Genomic DNA, 27,906 nt, shown 5'->3' on the forward strand with positions numbered 1-27,906 from the left:
AATGGAGTTAGGGTTTGTACCCTGTTCCTACACCTTCCACTCAGACCACTCCACCTCTCTCTCCTCCGGCACTGGCACTCGCACTGGCACCGGCCTATGAATCTTCCCCGCTCTCCCCTTGATCTCCTGTTTCGCTTGATAATTTAGCCTTTATTTTATCCCCTTGACCTTCACCTCTCTCCTCCATTTCAATCTGATCTTCATCCAAGTAGCACACTAACCAGAAATCAGAATGCCCCCAAAAGCAGGTCGAGTGGAGGCCCTAGGAAGGGCTTTATGCTCCAAAAGTTTCACAGCAAACAAATCAGAGGGCTGGGTTTAATTGAAGGTTTATTATGCTGAAAAAAAAAACAGAAAACAGAGTATACAATGAAGCCTTAAATCTGGAATTAAACCGATCAGATGCTTCCTATTATTAGAGATTGATTGAGAGATAAAAGGACCGCCCAACACTTCTCTATTGATTATGCTGCGAATCATGGAATCGGAGGTGAATTGGGATGAAAGGGATGAAGAACAGGGGTTGGGAGTGGAGGTGGGACGATGGATTGCACCATCATCATACCAATACAGCAATTCCCCCTCATCAATTTCTTCCCTTTCAACTCTCATGGCCAACGACGAAGATCTCCACTCTCATTTCACTCATTTTCACTCAAGTGAGAGAAGAGAAAACGTGGAGAGGTGGAACTGGCACATGAACACATCGGAGATTTGGAACAAATTTAAAAACAAAAAGGAAAAAATTAATGGGAAAGTAATTTTAAAACTACAAGTGAGGCTTTTATTTTAGAACAGGGAAGAAGAGGTAAGGGAGAGAGAGAGAGGTGGAGAAGAGGCGTAAGGATTGGAGAGAAGAGAGAGGTATGGATCAACAAAAACGGACAAAGAAAAAGATGCACAATCTCTTATTAGACTTTCTTTCAATTGTGTCTTCCCAGGTGTCGTTTTCCAGAGGAATAACAAAAGGGATATCTATACTCTGTAGATCTGTAGAGTATCGTTGACGTTGAGGAAGTTGCAGGCCGGTCGGAAATGACATGCCGAGAATTCCATTCACTTTTCCCCTTAATCTATACCCTTCCCTACTCCCATTCTCCATTTCCACTAACCGAAAACCCAAACAAAGCTCACCAAACCACCTTCATTTCTGTTATTCCCATAACCCAAAACCCATTAGATTTGGTTTTAGTGTTGCAGGTTATGTGAGAAAGAGGGTTGGGGTATTTTAGGTTGAAGATGAAGGAAAGGATAGTATTGTAAATTTGATTCTAATGATTTAGTACAAGGGTAAAATAGTCTTTTTACACCAATAACTAACAGCAGACCAACACCGTTAGTGTAGAGGGGGTGATCTAAGTATTTTTAAATTTCAGGGGGTGATCCGAGTTTCGACCCATTTTTAGGGGGTGTTTTATAAATTTCCCTATATTTTTTAAGGTAATAATAAAAATGGGCAAGAGTTCTCTGTGGGCCAATGGTAGACCTCAGCAGCATCAACAGACAACAGGATGGTCATTATCACCATTCAAGGGAGTGGGACGGTCATTTCACCCCCTCCCTCTATGTCTAAGCGCAGGGCACACACTCCCCCAGAGAAAACTTTTCTCCTAATAAAATTCATAAGCTAATGAAAGCATGCTGTCCTAATGTGCTATAAACTTCATATCGAGTGTCATACCTTTATAATGGCCCAGATAGGACGACTGAAACATTTGAAGATGCGGAGCGGAAAAAACATGAAAATTGGTTATAGGAGCCTTGTTTTGTTGACTTATTATGCTTCATGTTTAATGATGTTTAAAGGACTTTGTTTTTCAAAGACAAGCAAGGGTTTAAAAACTCATTTAATGTCCCCATAATTAGTGGGGGAATGGTGTCTTCAGGATAGCCTACGAAAATGCATTTATGGGCACGAGACCAAGTTTATCATCATGAAGATGTGCATTAGAGGCCGGTGTACCATAAACAACAAAAATCTAACAGGAGGGCTGGGGGGAGATGAATTTTTATTGTGTATGGTTCCTTGACCAGTGCGGTTCCCTAGTGCCTCTCACAAGAGGAGGGTGGATCCCATCCGGGTAGAGTGTTTGGTCAGGTATCTTGGGTGGATCCCACCCCTTGTTGTAAGAGGCACTAGAGAAACGCACCGATCAAGAAACCGTAGACGATATAAATCTGAGGGGAGATACTCATTTTGCCATAAATTGTGTGTGAGCACTGAGCACAGGGGAAGACGAATAGCGTTCATCATAATATTTACAGAAACAAAATGTTTAGTAAGAGTGTTGGTGTCCATTAGAATAGAAAACAATTCTCATGACCATTGAAAAGCCCTACACTGATCGAACCAACCAATTTCTGACAATTAGTCCAAACATTTACGGCTATTATCTCAATGACGTTGCTCTTTAAAGTCATTAATTGGTATAATCATCTTGCTTCTGCCTCCTGAACACATTTTAGATTCATACTCCAAAGCACATAAATTAAGAAAATATAACTAAAAAACAGAGTCTATAAATCATAAGAACACAAGGAAAGGTACGAAACCATGAAAATCCAAAAGGGAAGAGATTACCCGAGACAAAGAGGCATGATTTCCTTTCTGCACTAACCCAATACCATCACCTTCACTAGTCTTGGCGGTCTACCTTTTGAGTGAAGTTTTATAGAGCTTGTTTTTTGTAGTCATCTCACACACCGAGGCATTCATATGAACATGCATAGAGGTTATTGGGAGATTTAGATCATAAATATAAATCTTTTGAGAAGCATCTAAAAGCTTCTTGTTCTATGTGTCTCGAATTCTTGTACACATTGCAAAGATTGATCTGCTCCGACATTTTTTATGGCGACTCAAATGAGATTTTTTCTGAGGTTTGTGATGGTAGCGGAGGGAGGGATTGGGCCGATCCAATGAATTGACCCGACTTGGAAGAGTATTATTCTATTTTCGTGTCTTCTTGTATAAGCAAGAGAGAAGTCAGATTTTTTTGGGGTTTTCGTGTTAAGGTTTTGAGGAGAGAAAGCAAGTTGCACCGTTTGGGTGCTTTTGAGTGATCTCCATTGTATCTTCTTTTATTACATAGTTAATCATCTTCAGCTTTGCCCATAGACATAGCACAGCACATTGGTGTGTGAACCAAGTTAAATCTGTTAACCATCTTTGCTCTGTTTTTTTTTTTCTTCGTGTTTCTTTGGTGTTTGTTTTACCACTTTCAACTCTACAGCCTTAGCTAAGTTTGTAGATTAGACTCGAGTTTTCCCTCCAAACCCTCCTCCCCACTCAATGGAATGATCACCAGGGTTATAAGTTTGGGAATCACCATTAGTGGAGGAAGACATGGCTTTTAGCCCAAACCACTTTTCTTGGAAGATTTTTTAGGAAAATCTCCCTCTAGCTGAGAACTCTGGTGATGGTGAACTATAGTAACGTCAGGGAGCCCACCAATACGCTTCATGCCCGCATTCTACGGATCTATCCAAAACCTGGAAGCTCCATCTACGAGGATGGAAGTCTTCAAATTTTTCTCATCCAGCCCTTCTTTCAAACCCAACTGCCATTGTAAGAATCCTTGATTGAGGTGTTTCAGCTTTGAAGAAAACAAATCAACAAGGAATATGTTTGATTTTTTTTATTTATTTATTTATTTTTTGATGTCGACTAAATTTGATCTTGGACAAAAGTTTCTTGAATTGGTCAAATATTTGTCACGTGGGATGTTGGATAGGGTCTAAATTTTGTGGACAAGTAAATCCCAAGTTCCTCCCATTATGTACTTTGAAGTTTCAAGTTTTCAACCTAAATGGATATTGCCAAGTGGTAAAATAAAGTAGAGAAGTAGTTTTCTATCTAGGAGTGTACACCAGCACTCCCATGTGTCTATCTATCTCCTCCTCAAAACAAGGGGGTAGAGGTGTCTTTTTATCCTCAAAACATGGGGGTAGAGGTGTCTTTTCATATGGGTAGGAGAGAGAGAGAGACTCATGTGAGTGCTAGCGTAGGTCACACTCTTGGACAAAGTTCTTTTTCCCAATAAAGTATTAAAAATCTGGGGACTACAAGAAAGTATATGATCATACATGGATAGTTGGAAAATACAAGAATGCATGTCAATACATCGAATGGTATTTGATTGAATTATATTCTTAACATGTGTTTAATCCGAATGTAGACATGTCTTTCTAACATTCGAAATCGCCATATCATTTTGCCATGTGCCTCAAAATAGTGGACCTGTTTTGAAAATGAAAATTTCCCATAATGAATCTAAGCTCAAAATCCAGGCTAGGCTAACATCGAATGTACTTTCCTTGTTCTTGATACCTGTATTTTTTATTTAAAAAAAAAAAAAAAAAGAATTTAAAGAAATCCTTCCCCCTCCTAAACCTGCCCCACTCCAGAAAAAAAAGATAAAATAGTCTTCATACAGTGTTATACGTTAACTTGAGGAGAAAAGCTCTCTATGGGGGAGTGTAGACCATGCCCAGTGGGGGTGAAATGATCGCCCTGACCCATGAAAGGTGGAAATCCCCCCCCCCCCCCAATGTACTTCTATGCACACATGGCCCCTGGGCTCCTAAAATGCTCCCCCCTCAACTTAGAATCCATTAATACTGACATGCATGTGGATTGTGGATGCATAGATTTGTTTTGGTGCTCTCTATCACATACTCAAACTCCTCTCTTCCTAAGCTCTGGAAAGGATCATAGGTTTATAAGTGGGAAAGTTTCCTTCCGCTAATAGATGCATCTTTTTTTGGGATGATTGGATCGAATTGTGACATTTCACAGTCTAATCTCGGCTGATTCGACTCATCCAATCCTTGTACAAAAAGTAGGATTAGAGTATGAAAACACCAATTCTATGACTGATCTATAATGGTTCAACTTATACCAATTCCATCTGAATCAGAATCAACCAAGATCTATCAAAATCCCAATTCTATGCTTTTTAATCTAGTTGTCAGCTGAACATGGAGGTCTACGGTCTACCTTCACCTCTAGTATTGGGTCTTGCTTGGTATACACCGAACTTGGCACCAAGATTTGGATAAAGTTGTAGACTATACAATAGGAGGCATTTTGGATGTCAAAAATGTTATCATCAATAATGAGTTTTGTCTTATTAGAGAACGGGTTTGTCTCTAGTGTGTCATATGGGTGGTAACAACTTATTTTCAGTACCATTGGTTATATGAAGATTTACCTTAAATAATATTTAAGAATAAGACAAAGAACAATTAAAAAAAATAGTACTACCCATGAATCTCATGATAGTGTGTTTTAGGTGTTAAGAATCACCTGCGTCCAAACACATTATGATTGATTTATGGCGTTTACATTGCAATCCTAATCGATTAGTGTAATCACAGCTTCTATCATGTTTTTTGTTTTTGTTTTTTTTTTTTTAAACCATTGCAGAAAAGCTTCCCATGCTTGTAAATTTAACCAACCAAAGGTGTAGGTATTGTATCCCTCTGTTTGTTTAGGCGTAAAATCTTACTTAGAAAATTTTCTTTTCACTCCAAAAAATTTGATTTATAAAATTTTACTATGTTTAAAAGTTTTCCAAACTCGTCAACATGTACAATTTTACATTTACAAAGTAAAGTTTACTATAGAAAATTTCCCAGGTAAAATTCTACACCGAAACAAACGGAACCAAGAAAAATGAAAATCCAAGGTAGGCAAAGCTTTATAGAAAATTTCCCAGGTAAAATTCTACACTGAAACAAATGGAGCCAAGAAAAATGAAAATCCAAGGTAGGCGAAAAACTCTACACCGAAACAAATGGAGCCAAGAAAAATGAAAATCCAAAGCAGGCAAAGCTCTCTGTTGGAATTTTAAATTCATTTAAAATATTTGATTCAAAATATTTTTATTCTTTATTAAAAGGTTTATTAGACGGTTTTGCCGTTTCCTAATAGACACCTAAATGACCAATGGGTGTACCTATTGGAAAACTTGTTTGAATGGTCAACAAACAAGTCTTATGGGAAAATGCATGTTTTATGGGCATATCCTTTGGAGACACCCTTGGGGGTGCCTTTTCTTCTCCTATATAAAGAGAGGAGTCTTGTCCATTTCTCTAATAATTTTTTAGAAAACTTCTTTTGTTTTTCCTCTCGGCTTTGTTTCTCTATTGTTTATATCCAATTGAGTGCAACTCTCCGTGCCCTTAGTAGCATAGTATTTGAAGTGCATCATTACTAGATAGCTTTAACCGGAACGTTGTTTTATCTTGGAGGCTGATTCGCAAGGACCTGGCTGCACCATAAGGGGCGTCTATAGTCTTAAGGAGAGTGACTTTTGTCACGACTCAGCCCCACCATTTCTTTTATTTTCTTCATGTTTTTCAGGCTTATGACGTGTTATATGGTACTTGAGATTGTCGTCATTGATCTTGGTTTGTCTACATTAAGATAAGTAATCTAACTCCTTTGTTACATATATATATTGATATGTATGTTTTAGAAGATTGTTTCCAACAATCTTAAGACTGTAGAGTTGCTTTTATTTGCAATTCTGATTACTTATTTGGCAATTCTATTGGAGGGTTGTACACGTTTGGTTAATGAATGTGCTTCTCGCAAGAGACTCAGTCCATCTAGAGTGTATTTTTGCTTTATAATTTGAAATGGTGAAGGGCGTATAGTCAGGAACGATGAAATACCTGTCGTCATTTGTTGTACCGTTCCATGGCATGACAACCAGATTATCATCATTGGATTATTTATTGGTTCATCTCAGCAAAGCATTTAAAGCCATTACAATGACTGAAATCCTGTTGTGATGAGTTGTACGGCCGATTGAGTTTTAATAATTAATGATATGAATACATTGTATGTTGTGTTGTTTAAAGAAACAGTTCGTTTGTTTTGTCTTGCTTTTGAGATAATGAGATAGTGGGTCGATCGATCATATTATACTCTGTGCCATCTTGTTGGGTAATTGATAAATTTATATTTGGTGAACTGTTTTCCTCTTCGGGATGGTCTACCTATTTGAGCGGATATGAGAATGGGAATATGGTTTGTTGTGTTTTTATACTTGAAAGTTTGTATCTCTTTGTAACAAACAAAGAGACGTTGGGAGAAGTGGAAACCTGCTGGTCACTTTGTCCAAGAACACTGTATAATGATCTGAAACAGTACTGTTAAACCCCACCTTGCTAGCCCGCAACCATGTGAGCAGTATTAATTCCCAAGTTGATCCTTCTCTGGTGGCCATAGAGAATTAGAAGGAACACAACGGTTTCAAAGATTTGAAACGGTAGAGCCCATATTTTCTCAAAGGTTCGAAGCGGTGAATTCCGTCCGAATTGACCTGTTCAATGTCTCTCCATCTGTATGTGGACTGGAGTAATAAGTTTTTGAGTCTATAGAACCGTAGCTTTCATTATCTGGATTTCAGTGAATATTAGCATATGGTTTGGTTTGAGGATTGGAGAATTCTGATGTACGATGTCTGTAGTATTATAAAATGCTGATATGGTTTGGTTTGAGACTCTCATTCTTAATATTCAGCTTTGCTTCTGTGGCTATCATATGCATGTCTTTTTCCAACCAGAAGTATTTTATTTTGACATATTTACATCCATGCATTTGATGAGTGAACTCTCATGTTGAACCATCACATTGGTTTTGACCGAATGCTTGTGATTGTTGGGGTAATCACAATCTGCCTAGGTTGTTAGCTATCCTATTTGTTACATGGATTGGTGTAATATCATTCCTATGTTGTGTATCAAAGTGAATTGATCATGGTTATATCATCAGGTTTGATTAGATTATTTTATTTGATGAATGATATTATCTCACTATAGGTGAAGGAAACCACTTTGTGACTATTAGGTTGAGTATATGATAATTTATACTCTTATTTTAATGTATTGAAAGGAATCTAACTACTTCTTTTTGGTATGGGTTAGCCAATCTATGTTGTTGTGTTTCATGGTGCTACATATATATCACAACGTGTTATGATGCAAAGTTTAAAATATATATATATTGCATCATGTCACGATTGCATTAAATGCCTACTTGTTGTATTTGATGGTCATCATATGTTTTTGGCTGAAATTAATGGCTAATAAAAGCTGTGTGACCATATTGACTGATCTATATTTTGAGAATAGGTTGGAGGCCCGGTTATCAAATTAGATAATTTGAGTGTTGGTTTGTCCAATAGATTTATCGGTCGGTAAATCAAGTAAAGCCAAGTGATTGTATTTGTTGATCAAATCAGTTGTTGATAGAGATAAGTGACATTGTATACATATTGGTCGAATGCTTATTCTATTGGTGTTTATGTGTTATACCCGCACCCCGAGATATAATTAAATATTATTCCTTCTCGTGACGTGTAGATACCGCTGCCATGTATGCTGGTGATCTGTTATCCATGATGGTCAAACCTAGTTACAAAATCATTGACCACAGTACGGGCTTACCTGTAGAGGAAAGATTCCTCAACCGCTAGTGGGGAAAGTTCATTGACGGCGACTTTGTTGACTATCCTCCAAGTACCAGCCCGGGAAGCGAGGAGTTTAGGAGAGAGCATCCTAGACCGTCGCCTCAGTTGGATACTTTGTTCAGTGATGAGCTTGGCATTGCGGTGGCGAAGCTATTCGGGGTCATGGGTGATAAACCATGATAGGGAAAAAGTAAGTTCTAGCCCTCAAGTTTTATTATTTATTCTTTCCTTGGTGACCTCGAAGTGCGGGTCAAGACCTGAACCGCTCGAGCTATTTCATGTGAGAAGGAAATATTTTAATTTCGGGTCCCACTTACCTTTGGGAAGTACATTGAGGACTTATACCCATCTCATGTGAACCCATCTTAAAGTGGGTTTTTCCCTAGTTAAAGCTTAGTATGGTCCATTTCACTAAAGGCCCATTTAACCCTATTGACCTAAGGATGGGTTATTCCATTCATTTACCCACATAGAACTAATGGGTCAACCCATTAAGCCCTCATGACCCATTTGACTTGAGGTGCCCAAATACCCACTTATTATAAATAAGTCCAAGAGGGAGAGAGAGAACATTTACTTCTCATTCATCATTCTTATCTACCCTAAACGTGGAGGAGTAAAGAGGAAGGAGAGAAGGAGGGAGAAGAGTGCAGCAGCTTAGTGGGAGGTTAGAGACCCCACCTCTTGGAGCCTTAACGTGGAGCTTCTCCCTTAAGGTAGGTAAGCCATTAAAGCTGTCTCCCTTATTTTATTTTGATTTGGGATTTGGAGAAATGGGAGAGAATCGATCCAGGGTTTGTCTTTGAACCCAAAGGTCGATTGAAACCCTTGGTTGTAATTATTGTGGAGCTATTTCACTCCATGGCTAGTCCTAAAGCTCGCAATCCCTCTCCAATTGAAAGGCTTAGGATTTCTATCCTATTATGTCCTAAAATAGGATTCTTGTTGCCTTCCCTCTTGAGTTCTTGGGATTACATGGACCTAATGAGGTCATATGACCCTACTGAACTTAGGGGGAAGCTTTCTTGAAGCCTCCTTACCCTCAAACCCCTTGGGGAAGAAACCCTTGATGAGAAACCTAAAATTGCATGGAACATGAATTTGAAAGTCATACTATATGTGATATGCAAGTAATGTTGCATGGGTAAATTAGTATGGAAGTATGGGGGTTGCGATTTTCTCACAAGGGCAATCTCATATTATTTTGGCTTACATCTCTGAACGTGATAAATCCAAAATATGGGGGTTTATTTTGAGAATGCGTATATTTACATATTGAGTCTCTTCTTAAGAGATAAATAAAACCAAGTAGAATGATTAATCTCTATTTGGAAATTAAATCTAATAGATATGTTTAGATTCGGTTGTGTAAATATTTGGAACAATACCTTAGTTCAAATGTGGCATGTACAAACATGTGTTGGTGGGGTGATTTAATTTTACAAGTTTATGGCTTGTAAAAAGGTTGGATTAGGAGCCACTAGGCTAATGATCAGTAATATAACAGATGTATGGTGATGGCCGAAACCAAATCAATGTAAGCACTTATCCGGAAGGGAAATGATATGGTCAGTGGAGAAAAAAGACTTATATGTCTTAGTTATATATTTGGTGAGGCTAAGGAAGGTAGCGGTGTCGATACAGTATAGTCAAGACAAAAGACTAATACGATTATATAGCCTCTGACCACTGTTGTGATATACATCTAAAGGAATGAGTTTAAAGCCTGTGTCATAGATCATGTGATGGACACCCAACCTATGTGAAGAGGTTTAATCCTCAATTAGGTTCAAAGGGTAAAAACGAAGTCACCGGATGATCTGTTTAGTACTACTAAAACTCGCTCATTCTGGTTAGATGGGAAAGTAGTACCACCACAATGAAAGGAGGATGAGTTTTAGACTCTTAATTAGTCGAATCCTACGAAATGTGGGGGTGTGTTAACTGTGGTGCACACTGGCTGACCTAAGTGGATGTAGGAGGTTAGGCCGCCTACCGATGAGAATTTTATAGGTGAATTCTCTAAACATCCATGAAGCTGAGATGGGGACATGGCCAGTATTATTAAAAATAAAAATGTCCATATAATTAAAAGGGAGCTTCGCGAGGGTCGATTGGTAGGAGGTGGATGGTAGGTTAGTCGGCTACACCAATGAGGAAAGGTTCAATAAGTCTGACTTCACCCGTACACTATAGCGTAGTCTATCAGACCTAGTGTAGGTTCAAGTCTGAAAGACACCTGCAACGATACGTCCTACTATATCTAATTCACTCAATTGGATTTGTCGATTGTTTTAGATATTTTGAATCTGTGGGGGATTGTTGGAATTTTAAATTCATTTAAAATATTTGATTCAAAATATTTTTATTCTTTATTAAAAGGTTTATTAGAGAATTTTGCCGTTTCCTAATAGACGCCTAAATGACCAATGGGTGTACCTATTGGAAGACTTGTTTAAATGGTCAACAAACAAATCTTATGGGAAAAGGCATGTTTTATGGGCATATCCTTTGGAGACACCCTTGGGGGTGCCTTTTCTTCTCCTATATAAAGAGAGGAGTCTTGTCCATTTCTCTAATAATTTTTGAGAAAAATTCTTTTGTTTTTCCTCTCGGCTTTGTTTTTCTGTTGTTTATATCCAATTGAGTGCAACTCTCCGTGCCCTTAGTAGCCTAGTATTTGAAGTGCATCATTACTAGATAGCTTTAACCGAAGCGCTGTTTTATCTTGGAGGCTGATTCGCAAGGACCCGACTGCACCATAGGGGGCGTCTACAGTCTTAAGGAGAGTGACTTTTGTCACGACTCAGCCCCACCATTTCTTTTATTTTCTTCATATTTTTCAGGCTTATGACGTGTTATATGGTACTTAAGATTGTCATCATTGATCTTGGTTTGTCTACATTAAGATAAGTAATCTAACTCCTTTGTTACATATATATATTGATATGTATGTTTTGGAAGATTGTTTCCAACTCGCTCTCTCTCTCTCTCTCTTTGTGTGTGTGTGTGTGTGTGTGTGTGGGACGAAGAACAAACCTAAGAAAAAAAGAACAGGTCCATTCTTGGATTTACTATTTATTCAATTCTATGAGAAGTGGATGTTTTAAATATTAAGTAGAATTCCGTGTCCAAACACTAGCAGTCAAGTCTAAGGAGAGAGAGAGAGACAGTCAGATGTGGGTTCTCGGTTCCTTTCCCTTTGCAGAAGCCAATCTTTAAGAGTCAATTCCCCACTTCAGTCAGTGTTTCCAAAATTTCTAGTGATACCAGCTCTGTTGGGTTTTTTGGGTAATATGCCTCTGGTATCTAGTCTGGTGTTTGTTTTGGATGGACTGCCTCCACCATCTCACAGGGCTGAACAGGGGTGTAGAATAGGATTGGTAGGTTTGTTGCCGTGCAAGAATAATTAATGAACTTGTTTCTTATTCCATTTACATTTTCAATTTTATTGGTGCTCTCAAGGATGTAAGAATTATAAACTTGTTTCTTATGGCTATATCAAGGTTTCTATATGGATATGCTTGGAAGGAAAGTGAAATCAGTTTAAAAAAGAAAGGAGAGAATTTCTGAGTGCAGGGAATGTTCGCATATGTGAATGTATGTGAATGAACGATTCACAGTCGTTCAGATGGAATCCACTCTGTGGGAATGTTCCATCTGAACAGCAGTGAGTCGTTACACGTACATGAACATTCACCCCCTCAGTTTCTGATGCAAAGTTTTTTATGCCCGCAGTGTGGGGGGGAAATCTCCTAAGGACGGCATTCCAATCAAGGCGTGGGAATAGATTTCATTGATAGGAGGCCCAGACGAACGATCAGGAAAGAGAGAGAATATCTAGGACTGTGAAAAAGCATTAGAAAAAATCCTCATAAAAACATTCAAATATGATTGTGTAACTATCTTAAATTCTTAATAAAATGGTTTCGAAACTTTCAAAACAACCAAGTTCTCCTCCAACCATAGAGGACTGTTCACACACCATCCTAGGGTTTGTGAATTATGGCTTACAAACCCCTCCTAAGCTTTTGGTATTGCCCAAAATACCCTCCCGATACCCTTTCCCACCCGGCGGTGAATCATGAATGGGATCTCATTCACAAGAGGAAAACTCGATCCTAAAATCTTTTTCTTTCCTCCTTAAATTAAGAAATTTTTGAGTTAGTTACTCAATCATATTAGGTTATATAGAACTCTCATTTTAGTTTTGATTTAATTTCAGTTTTCTTCCCATTATTACCTTTGCAACCAAAACAGGCCTATGTGACTTCCATGGACTTCAATGGGAGATCCCTCTCATGCATTTCAATGGTTAATCATCGCTTCAAGAGGTTCGTACACAACGCAACCCTTTAGAGGTTAAAGAAGAAAAGCAGAAGATTGAGAAGCTATTTTCTTCTTTAGCATTAGTAATGGGGGTACCAAGCTACATTACACAGCTGAAGATCAATTAATGCAAACACAGAAAGCTTCCGAGCTGCGAGGACCAGAAGAAAACACAATTTAAAATAGCCAACCCTCTGTCCTCAGGAAAGGACACAGCACAGCACAGAAGAATCAAGAGCTAGAAGGTTCAGAATCAGTGAGTTAGTGAGATATGGCCCCCATCTCTGCACCTTACACCCACCCTGTTGGAAAATTTTGCACAAGCAAGGCCCCCAATTAATAAGTCATCAGAACAATGGACGAAGGGGAATTGCTACCTCATTTGCTCAGTTCTTGAATCACCGTTTCCATGTTGGGTCTATGGTTAGGTGACTCATGGGTGCAATCCAAAGCTATTCTCGTCATTTTTTCTGCCTCAGCTTCTAAGAACTTCCCATCAAGATTCTTGTCCATGAATTCTTCAAACCTGCATGTTTCAGCTCCCACTCGCATTGATTGGCTGATCATTCGTCTTCCAGAGAGTATCTGAAGTACAATTACCCCAAATGCATATACATCACTCTTCTCTGTGAATCGGCCAGTGGTGGTATACTCTGGGGCTAGGTATCCCATTGCAGCACTGGCCTTGAGTACTGAGAACACAATGTCATCTGCCAGGAGCTTGTGCAGGCCAGAGTCCGAGAGCAATGGCTTGAATCCCTGGTCGATGAGCACCTTATCCGCTGATATGTTTTGATGAACAAGAGCAGGTTTGGTAGGTTTGTTGCTGTGTAAGTACTCAATACCTGTTCAACAGAAACAAAACTTCAGTAAGAGCATGAGGAACAAGAAATTTGAAGGACCCAATTGTTCTTTCCAATAGGTAAAGTCAATCCCTAATCTGGGATGGAGAAGTAAAATCACGTAGGAGAAGGAGCAGGACCCTTTTTTTTTCAATTTTTTGTCTAGCTTATGAAGATTTCAATAACAAGAAGCTGAAAACTAACCTTTAGCAATGCCATGGATGATGGAAACCCTATTGGACCATTCAAGAAACCGGCCATTACCTTCCTTCTGATCAAGATACTGCAACAAGTTCCCATTCGGGACAAATTCGTAGATGAGGAAGCACTCACCCCTGTCTCTGGAACAGCAAAAACCTCTTAACCCAACAAGGTTTTCATGTCTCAACAAAGTTAGTATGTTCAAACCCTTTAAGAAATCACCCTCTTCCGTCTTACAGCTAGATTTGTTGATGCTCTTGATAGCAACAACAGACCCATCTCTTAAAATTCCCTTATAGATGGCCGAGAAGTTGCTCTTTCCCAATAGATTCACCTCTGAGAAATGCTGAGTAGCTGACTCCACCTCTTCCAGATTGAACCTGAAACTTTGAAGAACGTCCTGTGAGAACCCATTCACATTCCTCCCATCAGCCAATGGATCCCACCCGTTAGAGTACTCAAGGCTGATGAGCGGAGAGGCACTCTTCCTGTAGACCTCTTTGGCCTGGTCAGTGCTAAGACGACTATCTGAGGTATCAAAAGCACTTCCAATCTTCTGTTTCCGGCGACGGTAGCACGAGAAGGTGAGTAGCCCGGTAACCATCAATGCAACAGTAATTGCAATAACTCCAATGACAACTGCAACTCGAGGGGGTTTTGATGGATTTGAGCAATTGGTCTGGTTGCAATGCACCTGGAAATTTGCAGTTTCTGGGAATTTCGTAGAAGTGCCATTTGTGACAGCTCCAAGAGGTTCGAGTCTATCAGGGTTCTGCTGATCCGTAGCAGTGCAAGTTCTCAAAGAAGGAAACGCAACTCCACATAAGCCCGAGTTGTTCCCGTATTGGAATCCATCATTCAATTTCTTCAGAGCTGCATTAACACAAGGACGAAATCGAAAGTTAAAAGGAGGTTCTTTGAGCCCATCAGATCAAAACAGAGAGAGCAGAGGAACCAAAAACAAGGAGTGGAACCCATTACCAGGTGGGACGTTGCCCGAGAGAGTATTGTTACGGACGTCTAGAACTTTCAGTTGAGGAACATCAGCTAGTTTTGCTGGAATTGAACCAAATAATTGATTAAAGCTTACATCCAACCTCGTCAGCGTCTGCAACTCTCCTAAATTGGCAGGAATAGCACCGGATATTCGATTAGATTGAAGAGCGAGAACGCTAAGCTTCTTCAGAGAACCCAACTGTGTCGGTATTTCCCCCGTCAGATGGTTACTACAAAGTTGTAGAACTACAAAACAGATAAAATCCCAATGATCGGAGCTTAGAATACCAGGAAATAAAACGAAAGTGGGCGAACACTCCCAAGCAAGATCAGAACTTCAATCACTACCATAGCTCCCACACTTAAACAGAAAAATGAAAATCTGTACACAAATCAGAATTATTTCATTTTAAGCGGCATTTTAGTAGGACAGAAGTTTCGTAAACATCACATTGAGCTCTGCAACGAACTCGGAAGACAAATCTTTTTTTTTCCTCCTCAACTTTTCTTTTTTCTGATTAGGAAGTCTGGAGACTAATCGTTTACCCAGAAGAAATAAAACCCAGCTGAGTTAAGCCTTCTTCCAAAATGGGAGTTCAAGTTTGAGGGAAGAGGAAACTAGTAGGCAAGAAGAAAAAAAAATTCACTACAAGAAGTTATGGTTTGCAACTAACCTTGGAGACTAGCCATATCTCCTATTTCAGGTGGAATGTTCCCGGAGAGATTATTGTCGTTGAGATACAGGTCATACAGCTCAGTAAGATTGGAAATTTCTCTGGGGATCTCTCCAGATAAAGAGTTGTAGTGTAGGTAAAGGCCAGACAAACGTTGAAGACCAGCGACTGCCGGAGGAACCCGTCCAGAGAGACCCTTCCCCTGCAACGAGATGTTAGCTACTTTACCATGCTCATTACAAGCGATACCTTCAAACGAGCCGCTACATGGGTCACCGTTGCTATTCCAAGAGGAAAGAAATCTGTTTTCAGGGTCTAGAGAAGCTTTCATCTCCATAAGCGCTCTCAGCTCCACATTTCCGTAAACAAGTTGCGGACCAGCAAATGCAAAAAGAAGAACAAGAGAGAAGAGAGAAGCACAGCCACCCATCTTTGTTCTTTCGCCAACAAACTCCCTCAGAAGCCCTCTCCCTCTAGTTCCTCTAATCTCTTTGTTTTTCTTCTTGAAATGCAGAGCATCGAGAGTTCGAATCTGTGTACGAAGCGAAGCCCTCCAAGCTCTGCAGAGAACTAGAAAGTTACCGATCAAGCCCCAATCACCAAAGAGTTGATAATGAGAAAAAAAAAATATTCATAAAAGAGCCACTGTAAATGGAAACAACGATCCATCATCTTTTCTACACTGGAATCTGGATTGGGAGTAGGAGTGTCAATCTGTTAGTTTGGACCGGTTTTGGTTTGATTTCATTGATTTTGATTTGGTTTTGGTTTCATATCGATTTTAAGATTTTTCTTATCGGTTTGGTATTGATTTGGTTCAGTTTGAGTTCGGTCTACCATGTAAATACATCAATAAATATTATTAATTTTGAGGTGATATCAATTTCTTATCGAGTACGAAATGATCGTATTAGAACTAAAATGAGAGTTGCCTTGATCAATGACAACCTCTGAGCGAGTGATTTGAGATTGTATGATCATGTTCAAAGGAGAGGAGTGATATGATTTCGATTAATGGATTTATAAGAGTTAGGAGTAGGCCTAAAATGACCATAGGAAAATTTATGAGGAATGTGTCTAATCTTGTACTAAGTATGTTTGTTGGAGGGCAAGGATCCATGTTCTAGACCCCATTTAACTGAGATTCTCCTTATTTGTTGGGCTATGCCTCCGTCCTCTTACTTTCACCCTTCATCTTTCATTTTGCTGTATTTTATTTTATGTTTTTTTAATCCCCCATACCTCTTTTCCCATCCTTCATCTCCTTTTCTTGTTTAAACTTTGGTGTTCTCTACTTTGTTTTGTCAGATCCATATAGAGGATCCCATTAAATTGGAATAAGGCTGAATTTGTTGTTGTCAAATCAGTTTCCTCTTGTAATAGGGTGATCGTTACGCTGCCAAAACAAACCTTGTGACCGCTTCTAAGCAACGTTTAATATCATATCAATAAAGTAGCAACCTCATCAGCGGAACGGATGACGGAGACACTCGAATCAGACGTAGTGGCAATCTATTAATTAAATAGGCTGACGAAAGGGTTCTTATCGAATCATATTGATTTGGGTTTAATTTCAGGTTCAATTTTCTAAAATCAATTTGGTTTCTTACTGGTTTTAATACGATCCGATTTGAATTCGGTGTTGTACAAATCCAATTCAAAATCGATCCAATAGGTTTCATTTCGGTTTAGATTCGGGTTAATTCGGTACATTCGGTCTAGGATTTGACATCCCTTATTAATGTCTAACATGATTGGACAAGTATGGCCATCTGATCTATTTTGAGAGCTGTAGTAGACAGTCCATATGGTCTACCATAGATACCTGATAGTTAGTTCTGAGTTCCAATGGCACGGGTGCGCACTGTAACAAATGGATCCAAGTGCGCGTGATACAACTCGCGCGTCGCATTATAATGTGCGGAACTGAAAGTATAGATTCCTTTGGAGGGTGAAATTCGAATTCGAAGTTCCTTACAATAAAGCTTTGGGCTTTTGTTTACTTTTTCTTCCATCGATATGTCCACTCTTGACTTCTGACACTATTTAGTAAAAGACGATTCCAACCTCTGCCTCCGTCCAACACGGCAACTTATTCCTTGACTTGTCATGTTTATTACAAAAGTACCCTCTACTGTTTGATTTCTGCGTCTGTCAGGGAAAAATCTTTTTTTTTTTCTCTTTTTAATCTTTTTTGGGCCCCTTTGCATTTTTCACGATTTGACAAAGAGGACAATTTTTTTTTAAATTCTCACGGTACAAGATTTTTCCTATTTATCTCGGGAAGTCAAATGTACGTACGGCTGCTTTGAAAAAAAAAATTTATTCTTCTCTACGTATGAATCAAGGTTAGATTTTGATTCAACAAATTAGAGAGAAGATTATTTTGGATTTTACTCATGTGACCAAGCACCGGTTATCCACTCATCCTTGGTAGAAAAAATATAGCAAAAAGACTGAGTGAACCCCGAACCTAGGGCTTACATACAATTCCAGCTACCTCGGGATTAATTTTTTCCATACTTGATCCAAGACCAAGGATTTATAGTTTTTTTTGGTATTATTTTTCATTTTGTTTTTGGTATATTTTTAAAAAAAAATTATTACTAAAAATTATTTTGATCAAAAAATAAAAACTATTTGCTAACTACTAAACACAATAGATTGTAAAATGACCTGTGTAAATAATTTTTATAAAATTTTTGAATAAATAAGCCCAAGTTAAGGAAATTCAACTTTAAAACTCGACTATTTTTAGAGAAATTGGCTCAAAGCCCATATATATATTTAGTGGTAGATGAAGAAATTCTCTCATCACCCATCTTCTATCCCAAATCATCTCTAAACGTAAAGGATAGGGAATCATTGTAGAGAGATATAGGGGGTTGAAGGATTCATTTCAATCCAATGAGATATTTCCATATTTCTTCTGAAATGAGCCATTAAATAAGAGAATGAGTTGATGAATCCCTTGCAGAGAGATAGAGTGGGTTGAAGGAGTCGAGAATCTACAGAGGAGGGAGAAGTTTTAGAAATGGATGTTGAGCTTGTGGAAGTGGTTGAAGAGATTTGAGAGGGATGGAGCTAATTGAGAGAGGCAACGGTCGTTGATGGATTGGGAGGAGGGAAAGAGGGTATGCACAAAGGTCTCTGTGAGATTGGGAGTTGGAACATGGCCATGGAGAATAGGATATTGCAGTGAAAATGGAGGATTGATGAAGCGGCAATGGATTGGGATTTTCGAGGAGAATAGAAAATGAGATAGAGGAATATGTTTTGTAGATGGGGACCGGCCACTCAGGAAAGTAGGAGATGGAGAACAGTGAAGATGAGAGAGGGAGGTCATAGGGTTTTGCAGGTAGGAGAAGATAAAGGAGGAGGCGGGAGCATGTCTTTCTACTAATAAAAGCAAATAACTGTTTTACCCTTCAATTTTGGGTCTTATGAGCACATACTCATTAAAGTATCCGCATAAATGACAAAAAAGTGTTTTTGCCCTTAATCCATAATAGACTCTTAAATCTACTATGACTTCTTTTTTTTTTGGGGGGGGGGGTCATTTATTTTAAAAAATGATGGTTTTCTCTGTATTTATTTGGCACCTTAGAAATATTCCTAAGGTGCTCCATGGAACCCAATCCTGATTGGATCCTTAAGAATGCTCTCAAGTGGTTGAGGGATTTGAATATTTCCCCTCCATCCCTGTCTTCTCCTTGTGATGTACATATGTCTAATATGTGTGGTAATTTTTTACTATCTTATTTGGATTCATTACCTATATTACACTATCCTATTATGATTTGCACATGGACTTTTAACTTTTCCTTTTACATATCAGGAAGGATATATAGCATTTTGTTGGAATGATATCTTATTTTGATAGCTGCACGATACCTGAAAACTAATCATTTTTTAGAGTCAGAGGTATTTAGTCTTGCATTAGGGCTCGATCAAGCTTCCCAATTAGGATATCAGATCAAGGTAGTTGGTGCTACAAGAAGGATCTTCTTGGTATCATTGTTTCACCCACTATAGCTATTTGGTCGTGGAACATTATTCCCCTTTTGATGAAAGTAATGGAGTCCATCTCAAGCATTCCCATCTGCTCCACTCAGAATGACAATATCTTGGAACTCACTAACCTCAAAACTATATATGCCTTAGATAAAAAACATGATTTTGTAATTAAAGATAATGTTATAGAGACCTTCTTTTCGTTTATTTAATATATCTTTATTTCTATTATAAAAAAATAATTAAAAAACAATAAAATTAATAAACCCTAGGGGGTACATTGTGCTTTCTCATTCTTTAATCTTGTGTTTTCTCTTTTCTTCAATAAATAAATAAATAATGTTTGTGTGAGGGGATGAAGAGTATCCTCCCTGTTAATTGAACTTTCTCCCAAATATATGTATATATGCATGTTAATTTACTGTTAATGTCATTTATGACTTATATTTTAGGATTTGTTAAATTTTAAAAAAAAAAAAAAAAAAAAAAAAACCCTTATATTTTAGGACAGAGTTTTCCTCTACCCATAGGCCATAGAGGACGGTTGACCCACCATCCTAAGGTTCACAGAACCCTCTTAGGGTTTTAGTATGTTCCAAAATACCTTTTGATACCCTTTTTCAATCTCTATTGTCCCTCAGTTAATGAGATCGAATTCACCGTGGGTGGAGGGAAACTCAGTCCTCCCTTCTTATTCTACAGAATAGAATGGATTGTATCAAGTCACTTTTTTTGTGCATTTTATTATGGTGATTGACGGAGACGACAGTGGTGGAGTTGGGTTTTGACATTCTTCTCTCATCAGTCAAGAGTGACTCAGCCAAGTTCAATGCATGTGGGAGAAAGGGAAGCCCAATAAGCTAGCTAAAAGCTCATTACGTAAAAACGTGGTTTTCCATAAATAAGGTCGTAATTTAATTAATAGGAGACAAACAATGGACTGATGGAGGAAGTCCGCCGGTGTTGGAAGTCATTAGTTAGAACTTAGGACCAAGGAGTGAGGGCGACAATACCTCATCACTCTGCCCCATCCTGTGTCTGGGCTCATGGCCATTTGGATGTTTTTGTTGGATTCCACATTATTTACTGTTGAGTGTAATTCTTATTTCATAGTATTTCCATTTGATACATCTATCTTTTGAGATAAAAATTTAACATGATATCGTTCGACATTCCCTGCCGCTGTCCACGTTTACCGTGGTTTTGACTTACCTACGGGGGGAATGTTGGATCTGATTAGAATCCCCATTTTTCTACTTAACAAACCAATTTTTTTATGGTTCAAAATTATGGACATTTATTACTGTTTCCAATAAGTGATCAAACTCTACTCATGGGTCATCCCTATGCAGTAAGTGTTGCTTTATAGGATCGTCTCCAGGGAGCAGGGAACGCGCTCAGGGTATTGTCAACCGTTGAGTTGTGCCGTACACATCTCTAAACATACGCCAAGATATGTACAGTATAACTCAATTGCTCGATGCCCCCTGACAGCACCCTGGGCGCATGCCTCCCTGGAGACGAACTAAATTCTGCTTCATAATGGATGAGAATTTGTCCCCATTGTGGGCAAATTCTGGAAGTCATTAAAGTGTTTGATAATTGTTATGGGTCACTCACTTGATGAAGATCTTATGACCCTACCATAGTACCCATCTTCAATGTGTTAGTGGGTTTTTTGAACTACTCCATGCATGCATGCCTTTCTCAGTACACACTGAGGGCCAGTGAGGAGTTACCATATACCCTTTAGCATTTACCCTCGTGAAGGGAGAGATTAATAAGGACTAGTTGATAGTGAAAATGATTACATATAGGAGACGGAGACGGAGACGGAGACAGAGACATAGACAGAGACAGAAAAGGGGTAGGTCCACAACCTACATAGTCAAGGCACAGACACAATCAGATTGAGAAAGATATCAATCAATTGTAAAATTCAAACATTGGATGATGGAACCATGGAAATTACTTATTGGAGACATAGGTAGATAAAAGACAATTGGGGGACCTCAACCTGACCTACCACAAAAAGTGCTTTTGATGAACAATCACAAGAGTCATGACTACTCATGACTTATTATTGAATTTTGTAAATTGAACGGAGAGCAAAAACTCTTAACTATTTTTCCTTCCTTCCTTCCTTCCTTTTAAATTTCAAATGTCTTTGTTGCCGACTGATGGGTGATGGGTATCCATCCATCCAAGTCTCTCCTTCGTTGGTAAGGGTACTAGCTACTATTCCATACCTTACACACATCTTCATGGAACTCTGATCTCTTAAGTTCCTCCAGAATAGTGTAGGACCTATACTCCTCTCTCTCTCTCTCTCTCTCTATTGATTCTTCTCCATAAATAAGCCATCTAAGTGAGACACAAAAAATTCCTAAGCAGTGCCCTAATCTGGCAATGCATTGCCGTGCGGGCCTGAAAACTAGACACGTGGAAGATGCGACATTCAATGGTGCCGAGCTCGAGAAGAAAGTAAGAAAAAAACTACCTTGCATCGAGCTCACACCATTGAATAAAACTTCTTTCACGTATCAAGTTCTTAGGGCCGCACTGCAGAAGATTTTAATCCCAGTGAGACATGGTGTTTTAACTTTTCAATTGGAATATTTGGGGTTATGTAACTACCTACCTGCATGTAGGGATGTAAACGGATCGGATACAGATCAGATGTGATCAGAGCCAGATATTCCCTGGCTGAATGCGGATACTTCTAAATGGATTCGGATACGGATCGGAATCGAATTTTTCACCATCCGTTTAAATCTCTGCCTTGTGTAACCCGGACCTTCTTCCCCCTAGCGGATACAATTCATTCTCAATCCATATCTCTTAGATCATGATTTTCTTTTCATCATATTCTAGAATGTGTTGAATCTTCAAAAACCCTCAAAATCATTATTTACTTATTTTTTCATTATTAAATATTCGAATTTTTTTTTTCCGGACGGGTTTTAATCGAAGTATTCGGATTATTTTTCAGATATCTCTAAACAAATACGGATGTTCCTAAACAAATACGGATGTTCCTATTCGGATTTGGATTTTGGTTATGCATTTACATCCCTACCTGTATGTGAATATATAATGTAGGTAAGAGTGAATACTAATCTCCATCTTCACTTTTCTTTAGCCATTAAATTAACTTAACCCTAGTGCATTTTCTTTTCTTTTACATAAAAAGCATAAACATCACCACTTTCCATAGTTGTCTCTCACTGTTAAGCTTTTAGGTCATGAACTAACAGTATTCTCTTCCACTGCCATCTCACTATGTCCTGCCAGAAGTATGAGTTCTCACCTTACACTCTTCTAGTACTCATCATTCTTCTCTTTGGTCCATCATATGTGCCATTAAAAAGTAGGAATAAGGTTCCCACTTCCCATCCATAAGGTGGTAGGAGGATCTCTCTACTCTTTAACCTCTCCTATATGCTTTCTTTATTAAAGAGTAATCCCTTTTCACACTTTCTCATTCTCTTTTGCAAAGGTACAAGGCATCTCCTCAATTTTTTATAAACTTAATTAACATGTAATTATAGGGAGAATCCGAGGTTTGCACCATAATCCCTATGTTAATCAATCATTAATTAAGTTGTCCTTTGACTCACAGGTTACAGGACATGCAAATGAACATGAAATTCAATATAATAAGACATAAATGGAGGGTTAAAAAACATTATTTAATGTTGGAAACAGAAATTATTGGGGAAAGAAAGAGACTTGGAATGTGGTTGAGTACACTTACCCATGGTTCTAAATAAGTGTATCTGAAATAGTCTTCCTTTACAACAAAACTTTCCTCTTGAGTTTTACAGTTCTCATGATACTAGTATCCATATGGGTCATGGGAGGTAGAAAACCCAGCCCAAACCATGTCCTTCTAGGTGTCACTATGCCTAGTGAAGTATAACGTTTTCTTATTTGTCACTTGGTAGTACATGGGTTGGTTCATGTGATAAAGGACCCCACATACATCTCAATGGTCACATTTTGTCCAAAATAAGTGAGGAAAGTTCCTCAAACTCTGATACAAAGTTTTAGTAAAATTACCAAGATGCCATCAAATGGAGGTGAATATAAAATATAAAATAACATCTTTTGTAATTTTAGCTACTTCCTTCTACTCATTTTAAGCTGAAATTATACCAAATAGATGCTTATCCAATCCTCTATCACATAGAATAACCATGTAATGCCGTCTGACAAATAGTAAATCATTATACTTCATTAGGCATGGTGATGGGAAAAAAAACCCAAAACAATAATATTTGCGGATCTGACACAATATGGGTAAATCATGTTGCATTTCAAAAGGCCAATGATGGAATTAATGTGTTGAAATATCAGTGAAACCTAAGGAAGAAAGCTTTTAAGAGAGAGCTCAGTATGAAAATCACTTGGCCAAATTCACACTTGCAAGTGATACTATGTGAATTTTCCTTTATTATTACAACGGACTAAGTTTCTCTTCACTCGCGGTTAAGAGATTCCATGTCTTTATTTCGATTGGATGGGACTCTAAGGGCAATGTCGTCGAACATCACCAATATAGAAAGAAAGAATTGAATTATGATCCCCAACATGGTGAAGAGAAACTTTCTCCTTTTCACACCCTAATTATAAAACAAGAAGATGCCTTCGAATCAAACTAACCCTTAACCATCAAATTTCCAATAACTTTCATAGAGTATGAGATTTGGAACTTCCAACACTGAAGAATGGTGGCCATAAAGTTGAGTGAAGGATCCCTTAAGTGATCACTTGAGCTTTTTAGTGAAGAGAAATTTTCTCCCTTTCACACCCTATTGATAATATAAGAAGTGGAAGATATTCACGCATTAACTGCGCACTTCTCAATTTGCCTATTTTTGTATATTTCTAGAGATGTAACAAGGTTGCTCACTCTCTAGTCAGGAAGGTCTTGTCTATGGCAAATAAGACAGTATGACTCAAATCCACTTCTTGACTTCTTGACTTCTTGATCGATCTTTGTAATCAGAATGTCTTGTGCTCCTGCCCCATTTATGAATAAAATTTCCCTTTAACAAAAAAAAAAAATTGAACTTTTTAATTTTGACAGTCCCTCTCAAGCAATGCAAAGCTCATGAATGCTCTTTCCATTCCCTTTTCTGTGCACCTTCATGCAAATGGTTTTTCATGTCCTTTGGAACCTACTTTCCATTCAAGAAAACTAATTAATTTCATAATATTAGTTCGTGTTGGATCCAAAGGTTCCCACAACTACATGACCTGTCAGCCGGTCATATATATGGGGCTGCCAAAGTTATAGAAGTTGTTGGGGTGTTGTTTCTAAAAAGGAATATAAAATGAAATACTGTTCGTATTTTAAGCTTTCCATTATTTAGTTCTCCCATAACAAGAGAGTTGATGTTTGACACTTTGCCATATGTTTCAATCTATGTGGGACATGATCACATTTTTCAAGTAATTCACGTGAAACTTCTCCTTTCTAGTGCCCTATATAATATAGGGGAAAGAGACCTCCACCCGATTGTGCAGCACACACCGCCTCTGCGTCCTGAGTTTTGACACGAGGGCATACGAAATGATCGTCATATCCCCTTGAAACCCAAGAAATGATCAGGGATGTGACGGTCATTTTGTGTACCCTTGTGTCAAGGCACAGGGGCAGTGTGTTTGACGTGATTCTTACATAATAACACAGTCAAGCAAATTCCATTTGTTTATTCTATTCTAATTTTTAGATAGAGAGGTCATTGTCTAGATTAATCATGTGTCAAATTTCAAGAGAGTTGAAACCGTGACCTCTTGATTGCATAAGCTCTATCGGCAAGATACCAACAAAATGAGAATACAAATTTTTTTCAAATTTAAAAGTCTAAATTCAATCATTTACCCTCTTATATATTAGCATACATTCCATGTATGTCCATTGATACTTATGATCTTGCGACAACTATTGTGCACTCTTTCATGGCTCTGGATTTTCAAAATTATATTTTTCCATGTAACAAACTCCGATGGGACTACATCTTGATATGTGAGTAGAAGACTTGCAAAATTTAAGTCCCATTTGATCGGCCATATGACAATTCTTGATTTTTAAAGTGAGCATGTAGGACAGCTTCCAACAGAACTAAGCTCCCATGAAATTTCAATTTCGCAATTCACTAAAAATTTGGAGAGCATTTGGTGCTAGTTGCACAAACGATGTGTAGGGTGAGGAATCGTTATCCCCACCAATTCGCTGCCCGCTCTAATTCCTCCAATTCCTCACATAGGAGTAGAAATGACCATCCTACCCCCTGCCCGAACACATTGTCCAAGGTGAGATATGGTGGTCATTTCCATTCCTATGTGAGGAATTGGAGGAAATTGGAGCGGGCAGTGAATTTGAGGTGATAATTATTCGTAGGGTCAGAATCAATCAGGTGGGTTTCAGCGGATCTAGCAAACATTTTTAAATTATTTGCACAACCCATTCGCCCCTATAATAATTGGTAGAGAGTGGATGCCCAAGATTCCAAGCCCATCCCATTTATATACAATTTAGGCTATTTTTGCTGGGCTTCATTAAAATCTTATACAGCCCATTAGGATAAATCCACAAAAACAACAAACCATTGTCCACAGTTTGTTTGGGTAGTATTCTTTCTCTTTGAATTGTGGATCCAGAGAGTATTACAATTCAAACTTTGATTCAAGAATGGCGTTAGTTCAATCGCCATGGGAAGAGAGATAATCGGATGTGCCGGCCTCAGTAGCTCTTTTATGTGCTACTTTTGGCGAGCTCACAATGATCTAGTTTTTGGTACCAAGATATGGACTCTGATGGAAGTCATTCAAGCAGCACACTTTGAGCTCCTCCATGTCCACCAGCCTCCAAGAGAACTTCCAACCCCCTCAATCGGATGTGGGAAAAGGAACCCCTATGCATGGAGGGCGTCTACGAACTTCCCTCATTTTGTAAGCTCAGCATGATGCCTCTTGCAGAAATGAACATTATAGTGAGGGTCTAGGAATTATTATTTGAGACTCTCGGGGTCAAGCTCATTTTGCAAAGTATGAGAAGACAACATTTGGTTCCATTTTGGTGGGAGAAGCAATGGCAGTCGTAAGAGATTTGTTGGAAACAATTTCTGAGTGTATTGATGAGGACCTACTAGTGGAATTGGACTATCATGAACTCGTTCAATACTTGTCCGGAGCATCATCAAACATTCCTTTAGCGGCCCAACCAGTGGAATTGGACTATCATGAACCCGGCTAGAACCTGACGAATTGGCATTTCTCACTCTCTAATATGTTAGGTTCCATTAGCATATGAGTCAAGAACTTCTTGGTTTGTCAGCCCAGTGTCGATCCTTATATTTTGCACATTGTGTTGTTCAAAGTCAAACTCTATTTGTTACTAAGTCGTGATCGATCCCGATTTCAATCAATTTGACAGGGTCAAATCACATTCAAAACCTTAGAAATTTCCCTATTTTTGGAACTGTGCATCGATTCTAAGGTTTTTGAAGGCTGATTCTGACCGATTCCGTATCCGATTTCAATCATAGTAGGGTCACAACCCTTTGGATAAAGAAATTCTCTCTTCACCTAAGGTGGGCCAGGTATGACTACCAGTCATGGTCGCCATGTTCCTCCAAAATTTAATTCAAAATTTGAAAGAGGAAAAGTAATAGATGAGGAGGAACTGTCTTAAGACCCTAAACAAACGCTAACTAACCAACAAGAAAACACAAACGTCTTTCTCCCATTTCTCAACGACAGAGGTTTCGAGAGAGCAAGAGAGCAAGAGAGCGAGCAGAGAAAGGAGATCTGATAATCAGCTGAGCAGGAGAGCATAAGCAGTAGCAGTCATGGGGAAGGATTTGAGCGACGATCAAGTGGCATCGATGAAGGAGGCTTTCATTCTCTTCGACACAGATAATGATGGTCGTATCGCTGCATCAGAATTAGGGATCCTGATGCGATCTCTGGGTGGAAACCCTACACAAGCTCAGCTTAAAGAGATCGTTACCCAGGAGAAACTCACCTCACCCTTCGATTTCCCTCGTTTCCTGGAACTTATGAAGAAGCACATGAAGCTCGAGCCCTTCGATTGTCAGCTCCGTGACGCTTTCAAGGTCATCGACAAGGAATCCACTGGTTATGTCTCTGTTTCTGAACTCCGTCATATCCTTACCAGTATTGGAGAGAAGCTCGACGCTGCTGAATTCGACGAGTGGATCCGTGAGGTTGATGTTGGATCCGATGGTAGGATCAAATACGAGGACTTCATCGTTCGCATGATCGCCAAGTGATGTAATACATACTGTTTCTGTTGATATATACCCATCTTCTCCCTAATCGATTAATTTCTGTGAG

At 38.7% G+C, this 27,906-nt stretch overlaps 2 protein-coding genes across 3 annotated transcripts; one reads left to right on the forward strand and one right to left on the reverse strand.

The window, feature by feature from the left end:
* Positions 1-12,871: 12,871 nt before the first annotated feature.
* LOC122645652 (LRR receptor-like serine/threonine-protein kinase GSO2) lies at positions 12,872-16,003 on the reverse strand. Of its 2 annotated transcripts, none has more exons than XM_043838981.1 (5): positions 15,526-16,003; positions 14,837-15,097; positions 13,859-14,728; positions 13,151-13,657; positions 12,872-13,112 (listed from the first exon to the last, which is right to left on the reverse strand). In XM_043838981.1, exons 1-4 carry the CDS (start codon positions 15,953-15,955, stop codon positions 13,191-13,193), a joined length of 2,028 nt encoding a protein of 675 aa, XP_043694916.1. In that variant the 5' UTR covers positions 15,956-16,003; the 3' UTR covers positions 12,872-13,112; positions 13,151-13,190. The 2 variants fall into 2 exon arrangements, with proteins under 2 accessions (XP_043694916.1, XP_043694909.1); XM_043838974.1 differs by having other exon boundaries at positions 12,872-13,102; positions 13,143-13,657.
* Positions 16,004-27,303: 11,300 nt separating this feature from the next.
* Positions 27,304-27,906, forward strand: LOC122649864 (probable calcium-binding protein CML13). The gene has a single exon (XM_043843151.1). It carries the CDS (start codon positions 27,399-27,401, stop codon positions 27,840-27,842), a length of 444 nt encoding a protein of 147 aa, XP_043699086.1. The 5' UTR covers positions 27,304-27,398; the 3' UTR covers positions 27,843-27,906.

The sequence above is a fragment of the Telopea speciosissima genome, chromosome 1 (genome assembly GCF_018873765.1).
Source record: "Telopea speciosissima isolate NSW1024214 ecotype Mountain lineage chromosome 1, Tspe_v1, whole genome shotgun sequence".
NCBI lineage: Eukaryota > Viridiplantae > Streptophyta > Magnoliopsida > Proteales > Proteaceae > Telopea > Telopea speciosissima.

What these genes read in the sequence shown, in the direction of transcription:
- LOC122649864 (XM_043843151.1), top strand. Translation starts at nt 27,399, where the DNA reads ATGGGGAAGGATTTGAGCGACGATCAAGTGGCATCGATGAAGGAGGCT.
- LOC122645652 (XM_043838981.1), bottom strand. Translation starts at nt 15,955, where the DNA reads ATGGGTGGCTGTGCTTCTCTCTTCTCTCTTGTTCTTCTTTTTGCATTT. An exon ending in AGATATGGCTAGTCTCCAAG is followed by an intron (nt 15,098 to 15,525) that starts GTTAGTTGCAAA and finishes TCTGTTTTGTAG; the next exon opens with TTCTACAACTTTGTAGTAAC. An exon ending in CATCCATGGCATTGCTAAAG is followed by an intron (nt 13,658 to 13,858) that starts GTTAGTTTTCAG and finishes TCTGTTGAACAG; the next exon opens with GTATTGAGTACTTACACAGC.